At 37.4% G+C, this 10,000-nt stretch overlaps 1 protein-coding gene across 1 annotated transcript in view; it reads right to left on the reverse strand.

Moving 5' to 3' along the window:
* The window catches only part of LOC138038422 (chromatin assembly factor 1 subunit A-like), an 18,636-nt gene that overhangs the window by 518 nt on the left and 8,118 nt on the right, over nt 1-10,000 (reverse strand). The window contains exons 6-13 of the mRNA XM_068884282.1: nt 8,997-9,057; nt 8,424-8,495; nt 6,850-6,978; nt 4,145-4,465; nt 3,616-3,693; nt 2,532-2,675; nt 1,699-1,972; nt 1-772 (exon numbers count right to left, since the gene is read on the reverse strand). The exon at nt 1-772 is cut by the window's left edge and continues 518 nt beyond it. Coding sequence (XP_068740383.1) covers nt 114-772; nt 1,699-1,972; nt 2,532-2,675; nt 3,616-3,693; nt 4,145-4,465; nt 6,850-6,978; nt 8,424-8,495; nt 8,997-9,057 — 1,738 coding nt within the window. The 3' untranslated portion in view covers nt 1-113. The remainder of the gene's footprint in view (nt 773-1,698; nt 1,973-2,531; nt 2,676-3,615; nt 3,694-4,144; nt 4,466-6,849; nt 6,979-8,423; nt 8,496-8,996; nt 9,058-10,000) is intronic.

Raw genomic sequence — 10,000 nt, forward strand, 5'->3', positions numbered from 1 at the left:
AAAAAAAATAACAGAATACCAATTCAAAATCAGGAAACTCAATCAACAACCTTTGCATGACACATGGTGGTGCACTATGTACAAATCTATCCAATGTGTAGTGGAAATATGGGTCAGTCAACAGATTTACTTTGGATATTTTGAGAAGGCAAATCTTGACTTGTGGTGTTAGTGGAAGTCTTTTTATCACTAATGAAAGTTGGGTTACATGCCTGTGAAATGTTGATAAGCATTTTATTCTCCACAGGCAATTCTCCACCAAAAATGCTAGAACTTTGCATCGTTGGCCGACAGGGATTTTGTGATAGCCTTGTGCTGTCCACTTCCATTGGTGAAGGCAAGTTAGGAGGCTCTTGAGAATTGTGTTTTAGTTTTAGACTCGCAGTCTCCTGAAGGGCTGTTGACACAGGTCTGACAAACTGTTTGATACTTTGAGAATTAGTTGATGCAGGGGAGACAGGAAACATGGTTGTATGGACAGATGAATCATAGCAGTTCAAGCCATCCACCATTGTCAGATTTTCAAGGCCAAATTTCTCCAGAACATGTTTGTGCACATACCAGCGCAGGCGATCAGTTCTTCTTTCTTTTGTAGCAATGTTTAGAATCTTTTTCTCAATTTGTCGTTTTGAGATGGAACAATTTTCATTAACTTCTTCATCAGTGACGTCTCTGCATAGGCATTTGGATGTCCATTGCTTCCTAAAGAGACTCATTATCTTGTGAATTCCAACAGTGTTGCCATGAATAATTTTAAGAAGCAATGGCATGGCTGTAAAATAAACAAAACGTTACTAAGGAATGCCTATTGTTAAAGTGCCCCTGTGAGTAAAAAATCAATTCTTATTTTTCTTTGGATTACAAAACTATGTTAACTGAACACTAAGCCTGGATTTCCAAAAGACACCTGTTTAATTTAACTGGAATTTTCCTATTTAAGTAACTAATTAATGGTCCACCATTACTAACTTTAAGATCTTGAGAGAGCTGGATTGAGGAGAAAATGACACCAAAGGCTCACTAGTTTAAGAATGCAATGCGTGTGTATGGCACAGAATTAATGTGCATCACGGGAGTTTTGGGCTTTCAGACTTTTAAACTCAGGTTTTGCATATATATGTATAGTAAGCTGCATTCACACAATGAAATTTAATTTTAAGCTAGTCATCCTTTGACGCCACCTTTCCCTGGATCCAACCAGTCAGTTTTGAACATGAGTAATGCCGGACCGTGAAATTCAAAACTTACACTCTAAGTAAATGGCCTTTGGATAAAGATCGAAGATCAAAATTATGCCAGTCAAGTTTTAAGCAAACACACTTTCAAAATCTGAAGGAAAAAAGGAAGTGATTTTTTTAATCACAGGGGCACTTTAAAAAGTACTACTGGAAATTGTCGCATATTACACCTGTATTTGTTGGTAGGCTGTGAAAAGCAAAAAGCTCAAGTCAGAGCCAGGGCTTATTTGGGTCTCATGACAGGAATTGCTGCTCCATTGCACGGTTCATCCCCGTACAACTCCCAACCCACTTCAACTTGGGTGTTGAAGTCAGTGCAGAGCTTGGCTTCTTGGCTTCTTGGCTGAGTAAATAACACTGTGACATTGCTTTCATTTTAGGTTGATACTGATAAGGATGATGATTATTGTTGACACTAAAAATTTTAGGGAATTAAGATTTGAAGTTAAAGTACATGTACCTTCATCTGGTACATAGAGAGCACCACTATTGTTTGAGGAATCCGTGGTTGAAGGGTTATTTCCAGTATTTGAATTTGAGCTCTCAACATGTATTGGATCGTCAACAAGCAAGCATGCTGAAAATTTCTTGAGGGTCAAGTTGAATGATGCTTCCTTTGACCACAGGCAGCCCACTGCAACAGGCTTCATGGGTTTACACTTTCTCTTCATCTCTGCTTCCCAAGCCTTGGCTTTTTCCAGTTGTTGTTCTCTTTTATGTTGACCACTCTTGACCTGCGAGGAAAATTTCACGAGTGAATAGGGAATCCAAGATGGATTGCTTGTATTTCAGTGCATCATAGAAAATACCATCTTTGCTAAAAAAGGGGTTATAATTTCAAAAGAAAATGGTGCTGCCTCAGTGTGGAGCAAAACAGGGTACCTACGCAACTAGTTTATTCATTTATTCATGTCACCATGGTTCCACCAATAGCAAAGCTCCTTCACCTCTGATGAACAGCAGTCATTTATCCTATGCAGACATTATGAGGTATCACAAACAACTTATCAGTTTTGGAAGAATTTTTGCAATGCAAAGCAGTTAGTGATGTCATCTTGGGGGATAAGCTGATGCCGTTCACTACATTATGCCTTGGTAGTCGAACAAGTGACTCTTGATTTTGTTTAATTAAGTTTTACAATGCAGTAAGGGTGAAATTTGGAAGCAAAATTAGCAAAACATGCTTGGTATGGGTAAAGATATTCTTGCCATTAAAGACAAATATTTGAGGTTGCTGTCACTTAACCTTATGAAGCCTCAATAATAATCAACTCAGACAGAGCCCTTTAATACCTTTCCATCATCGCCTTCCTTGCTGTTACTATCTTCCAGGTCTTCATCCTCTGCCACACCCTCATCATCTGACAGGTAACCATGGGGAACAAAAAACCCATCATCATCTTCATCATCATCCTCACCATCACCCTCATCTTCACCCTGAGAAAAAAACAATGGGTTGTATGATTTTATATTAGGGAGTTAAAGCAAAGATGACAGCTATGGCGACAACAACGCCATAAAGCAAAAATATTATTGGTTAAAAATGCTGCACATACACCTTATTCCAAAATGGCCACCATTTAAATAATCTTTTGTTTTTATTCAAATTAGCCCTTGATGCCTCGTTCTTAAGCTTAAAATTCAAAAGAACATTTTATCTTGAACGAGGCATCAAGGGCCAATTTGTATCCGCATAAATCAGTGGCCATTTTGGAATAACGTGTATGCAGCATGAATTTCTGTGCATTTCTTTGTTGCACTCAACAAAACAACAACATGAAATCACCAAACTTTAGGTTTTGGTGACAACGTGAGCATACACAACAACGAACTATTTATTTGCTGACTTTACTTTAAAACCACTTGTACCCAACCAGTTATGGGATAGTTTGCAAGCATTGTACAACTTGAACAAGACTGAATAATATTATTGCAAGGAACTTGCGATAGAACGAAGTTATATTTTGGAATGACGTTTCCGTTGCCGTAGCCATCGTCTCTGCTTAAACTCCCTATTAAAAGTTGGTTAGCATTATGTTTTACCAATGTTTTGTTGAAGAGAAATTAAATTAGTGTTTTAATTATAAAGTACTAAACCTCTTTATTTGGTTAAACCCTCTTCCCTTCCCCTACAGTATTCAGAGTTATACTTGAAGTGAATCTGGGAGAATAAGGACATTACATGTACTTTAACTGCCTCAGCTAGTCTTGTTTACTTGATTTTTTAATGTCTGCCTTTTCTCCTCTAACCTTGGAGTCTATTAAAAAATATATTTTCTATGTGATCCTTCTCTGTAAATGTTACTAAATGGAAACTTTTCCCATAACTGTGTTTTAAATTTTTGTCTCATAATTCTACAATGTGCAATTTACTCACCTCGCTGTTGGATAGACTTTCCCCTGGCTCCTCCTCTTCCCATTCATCATCACTATCCACCTCATAATCAAGCAGTTCCTAACAAGTTCAAAAGATTTTTTGCATTTTGCTAGCCAGAAGTAGTCAAAAGGAGAACATAATAAACTGGGAGGTGGTGACCAATGCAGAACAATGAAAGAAATGCAAAGTTTTATTTCTCTCTCTCTCTCTCTCTTAACCATTTGACCCCTAACCCAGTCGGACTACATTGTAGTATTTTACTCTGTCAAATGCCAGATGATTTTACTTGTCAATGGGGAACCCCCGGGAGTCAATGGGTTAACCCTGAATTCTGTAGACCATACTTCAAATAAATAACTATATCCTAGCAGTGTAGCAGCTACAGGGTAGTGTTGTTTGGTAGATGTATTGAGGCACGCCTTACCGACACTAATTCACTTAATTTTAATGAAATTACCAACCCCACAAAAAGTTAAAAGGTCACTTTGGATCTAAGAGAGACTAACAGTTATTCAAAGACTACATGTACCATGTCTTTTTTAAGAGGGTTCCTTGGAGATATTTTTCTGCTTTTTTTCCTCCATGTTCCGTAATATGCTGGTCTGTAGTTTTTATGGAACTGAAGCAGCTTGTATTTCAGCCCTGCTCTTGAAGGTGAACCATTCATGTTACTTGGTCCAATAATTTCAATGCTTGAATTGCTATTCTCATCAACAGTGACAGTCTCATTGTCTATTGTAAAATCGGAAGTACCCTCTGTTATTTCAGGAATGGTGGTGAGCTTTGTCTTTGTGTACTTTGGTCTTGGTTTTCTCCTCTCTATTTGAGTTAAATACAATTCTACGTTTTGCTGCAAGAAAATCAATTGGCATCAAAGCATCAAATTAAGAAGTGTACAACTCAACTATCACAGAGAATGCAATATGGGGTGCTTCCCCAAGATAATTCCCTGCTTGGCTATAAAAGTTAATCATTTGCAGACTAAAGGTGATGGTCCTTTGAAAACATGAAAGACGTTTTAGTTACCAGCTTCCATTAACCACTCACACATTTAAATCAAACAAGACTGATTCTGAACTTTATTCTTCAAGCTAAAGTTGTCTTGAACTTTAAAGAGGTAAACCCAAAAAGAAGTCTTTGTCATTTTCTTAAAAGTAAAACTTGATTTTAACTATTCTTGCCAACACTTGGCCGTGCCTGTAGATTGTTCAAGAACTAGGTACATGTACAAGAGAGCACATAGTTTTGAGGTAACAAACATCTCTTGTTTATCAATAAACCATTGACAATAATATTTAATAAAATTACCATATCATTCCAAGCACTGCCACACAAAATGCACTTTTCAAATGCTTTAAGGACGTTAGTGCCAAAATTTTCCTACAGTGAAATTTTCTTCATTTCTTGCTGAGAGTTAGGTCATAAAGTACTTACATGTACTCCAAAAAAGAAAAAAAATTTGGGGGTCACCGACTTTGTTTTGGAGAAAATGGCAGTGAGAAAATGCCTCAATTTCACTAAATCGGTCATCATAATAAGATGTAGCCACATCTGCTCATCCATCAAAAATCATAAAAATAAACACTGTTAGAGTGAAGGTTTCCGTGCATGGGTTTTTAGGAGTGGGATTTTTAGATACCGGTAATTGCATACCGCTAGGGAAGTCGTAAACAATAGAGTTCATCCTCAATGATCGTTGGGACACTGAAAAATGCAGACTGTGCAAACCGTCTGTAAAATGAAAATTCAGTTAGCCTGAATTAGGCCTAAATATCATTCAGGTTAGCCTGTTTACGGTTAGCTCTCAATAATAGGGAGGGTAACACCATATTTTACCCCTGGTCTGCACAGTCTGCATTTGGGGTGACCGATGATTGTTTTGGCAAGCACTAAATACAATACAATACAATTTACACAATATTAAATTCAAAGCTAAAAGCTTGTGGGGTCGTGTACAAATTACAAATTAGTGATGAAATGCTAAAAATTCTAAATACGACATTCAAGGGAATAAAAATAAAATAAATCATAATAAAATACTAGGCATTTATGAAAACAATCTAAAATTTTGCGGGACTAAGACCTTGAAATTAAATTCGTTAAAGGCATAACATTTAATGATATTTTTCAAAAAGGACTTCATGTCTGTGCAATCTAAAATAGAACATTTTGAACGACCTATGGAATTCCAGAGGACAGCCCCTCAATAGGCAATGGAGTTTTGACCATATTTTGACGCAAAACTTGGAACTATCAACCCACCCTTCATTCTTGAAACAGATCTGTTGCTGTGGGTCATCAACTGTACAACTAAAGCATGTGGAAGCATACCATAGAAACATTCACTTCCCTTGAATAGCCTTGGCTTAAGGTTTAGTTCAAAGAACGCTGCATCATGATCATGACTAGGACTTGGAACATGAACTTCATTGGAAAGCAAATTAGGATTTGAAGTGAACATTAGATGAGTATATTTTTACCCTGTGTGGGGTACTTGATGACCTGATTAAGGCAGTTTTCTAGGATACAATCAATAAGGGTTGTAGGTAGTTGTACATCTTTTCGTGACAAAACTGAATAGTCCATCCAATCAATTCCAGGTAAATTTCTGGCTTGGCAGCCAGCATTTTGATATAAAAACAATGTCAGTCATCCAATAATAGAAAATCCACTGGTCAAATTACATCAGGAGAGGTTCAGAGGGTGCCAAATTAGCTGACAGGTGCATAATGAATTGTGCAGATCTTGGGAGATGTTACACAATAATGCCCTCCCTGATCTACATATTATTATCATACTTGGCCTTATCCAATATCATTAGAGTGACTTTCATATGACCTTGAAAAAGTGTTCGCAGTTTGCTTCACGGACCAATGTTTGACAAGCTTAAAACAAACCTCCTCCTTATTCCCACCAAAGAAACTCCTAATAAGGGCAGGAAACAGTTTGATTGCCCAATCACATTACTGCATTTCAAATGATGGCAATTCGAAACCCCAATCACTTTCCAGAAAGTTCCATAGAGAGATGACGTTCTTCGCATCCGTGTTTGCTAAGCCAATGAAAATTTGCGCTTGTTTGTTTTTGTTTCATAAGCCAATTAATGTTTTGCATTTTTGTTTACGTTGTGTTTTTATGTTCATTTTATAAGGTCATGCGAAAGTCGCTCTATTACTAAATGTACATGTAGCAACTTTATCTTTGATACCACCACACACTCCCACATGCTCAAACCTGCTTTTGAAGTTCTGCATCTAATGTGTTTTTAGCATCAAGGGATAATTCTTTGCGTGTAACTGGAGATAGACTCATTCCCGCTTTAGGTTCAAATGGCTTGAACCTACTGTCATTTTCTGCAGCAACCTGATGTTTAATTAATAAGTACAGTGTATATTGGCATCAGCAACATAGCAATAACTCAAATAAAGGATATGTCTAAGCAAGTGCAAGTGGTGGATTATCTAGGGAGAATAAAATCAATTAGAGCAAATCAAATGATGGTTGAGAAACCGACGTACTCTGAGAAAACTGCTTGTACTAGAGAACCAATAAGCATAACTTGTGTGAAACTGTGTTGGGGAATAATCGTAGGTAGTAGAAGACAATTAAGGGCTGACACTACTTGCCAAACCCGTTCCCCAAGACAACCATGGATGCTAACCAAAACATGAACTCAAACTCAAAACATTCTCAAAGATGTTAGTTACAGTGCAGTGTGATCTTTTAGCACTGGTAAAAAATCTCAATTTTTGCTACACCAAGTCCTAAAAATAGGCACGCAATGCGTACATGTGGTAGTGCAGTAACGTACACAGCGCTTTATTCCATAATTGTCAATTGAGATGCGTTTTGTTTTCCAGGAGATTCAAGGTTAGTCTTTGCGTAATATGTAGCTCTAATTGTACACGGTATTGTTTTGGTACCATAAATCACAGTAGTGCCATGGTACATGTCCTGAGAATACATGTGGTTACTAGTAAAATATTAAACCCAGAAAGATTGAAGAAAACAAAATATACAAATATGGATGAAAAAGTAAATAAATATTGATACACAGTTTTTAGGAAGAGCAGAGGCAAGTTTTCAGGAAGTGTCGATCAAGAATGAAATATAATTTTTGCCATCAGGAACAACATTTGCAATGTGAAAACAACATAAATCTTGAACCGCAAATATACAAAATTACCATGGGTAAAAAACATTTTGGTAGATTTTTGCTACATTTAATTTTTCTATCGTACTTTTGGCTGCACGTCAAGTAAATCACAAAATCAAAAGCGTCGTCAAATTCAGCGGTCGTGAAACAAAACTGTCAAAATGATGGCAAGACACCGGATTTTTTTTTTTTTTTATCTTTCAAGTGTTATAAAGTTTGGCAAGAAATGTGCGAATAAAGATCATAATCTCTTAACTCTTGAGGTTGACCACTGTTTCTGCAAAGTCAAAAATTTACTCTCCTAGACGAAGTTATTTATCACCAGGTAATTCCATCGTTTTCTTCTTGCCGATTTTGGCGCTCATTTTGTAGAAACTCAAGCACCCTTCCAACAGACCTGTTTATGTTGGTGAGTTATGCACGTGCTGCGGCCCATTGACACCACGGACTTACACTCTTACAACTCGGTGACATTGTGTGTAGTGCAGTGCACTCCCACAATAAAAAGTGATTCACACAAGGGCTTTATGGCTTGGTTTAATTAAGGCATTTGCTAAAAACAAAGAAAGTCCTCTTCCTTGGAACAAGGAGCATAAGACTCTGAATGCTCTATACCTGATGCACTTTAAGTTGATCATTGCAACTTGATTACCTTTGGCATGCTACTACAGGACTTGATGAAAAAATTTGCAAAATTTGCTTGGATTTTTTGCTTTTTCCTCTCCTGAAAGAAATAGAAGTTTAAAAAAATAGGAATCATCTGTGTTTGTTAGCTTTGCCTCAGACTGGAATTGAAATTAAAGAAAGAAATCATTTCAATAATCAAAATAATGATTTTATTAAAACAGTGAGTCACTTGAAATAGAGGATGGTTTGAGCCAAGGAGTTAGATATCTCAATGGAATTTGGAATCCCTGTACCATGGTCAATTTACAATATCAACTCCGCTGATAAAACCAAATTTTTGTGTACCACTTCCCCACCGATGCAGCACCACAGTTTCTTTAGAAACTACATGTACCCCCTTTATCCATCTTCAGAGTCAGTCCACCAAAAGTCCTTCCCAGGACTACTTTCACCCAGATGATCAAATTCCATTGAGGTTAGTCACTTGAGTTGCACTGAACAAAAAAAAGAAGTAATTGGACGTATCTAACTGGACCAAAACATTTCCAGTCTGACAGCTTTTTTTTTTCAGTCTACCAAATTGAATAAATAAAACTACCTGTTCTTCTTCTACACTTCTCCTTTCAGCCTCTCGTTTTCTTTTTTCTTCTACTTTCGCACTAAAAGTTAATAGATAATAATAGGTTATGGACAATATTCAGCCCAAAACACGACAACAGCCAATATTCAGGAAAAACAAGTTTTTTCAGTAACTGACTTGTTTTTATTGGTTTTGTATTTGTGTTCATGATACTTTATAGATCTCGTTCCTAGTTGGTGGGTACACGCCACTCAATATAAAATTAGAACTATAATCTTAAATGTCAAAATCACAACTTAAACATTCCGACTTAATTGAATCAATCATCATACTCTAGTACGTTCGGACTAAGCGACCATTGTTCACTGATAACATGACAACAGTTCGATAAGACATTCCTCCCTTTCTGTAGTGCAGTTCTTCGAGTTATGTGATAAACAATTGATGTGCGAAGATGTCTACCAGTCGCAATTCACCCTTAATCTGGTTCAATTCTATTTATCGGTGTCACAGTTCATTATTTTCGGATATAGTCTTCCAAACAGTTTGGGGGTCTTCTGTCTTGTCCTGATGTTCGCACTGGAATGTTGGGTGGATCAGGAGGTGGATTCTCTGGAACTGGCATTCCAATTGCAGGTGGGGTGTCTGCATTGACTGGATTCCTTGTGTTTGGTGTTCCAGAGGTTGTTTCAAGTTCTTCTTCATCAGGTTGTGGTGCTGTTGGTAGGTTTGGATCTTCTCGGCAATGTTTTCCTCCAATCCTTGTTAGTAGCATTAGTAGTCAAGATGTGTTTCAAGAGGCTTTGGTTGAAATGTTCCACTTGGCCGTTAGCTTGTGGCCAATATTCGGTCACGGTTTTCGTCGAGCCAGTCTAAAGTGTTGGCGGATGTCACTGACTTTAGGATTTTCACCTCTGGCCATCTCGAGTAGTAATCAGTGAGGACTACTACCGATTCTCCACTGGGAAATGGTCCGCACACATCAATAGCCAGGTGTGTCCAGGGCTTTTCTGGAAGCTCAG

This window comes from Montipora capricornis, chromosome 2, assembly GCF_036669925.1.
Source record: "Montipora capricornis isolate CH-2021 chromosome 2, ASM3666992v2, whole genome shotgun sequence".
In the NCBI taxonomy this organism is placed as follows: domain Eukaryota; kingdom Metazoa; phylum Cnidaria; class Anthozoa; order Scleractinia; family Acroporidae; genus Montipora; species Montipora capricornis.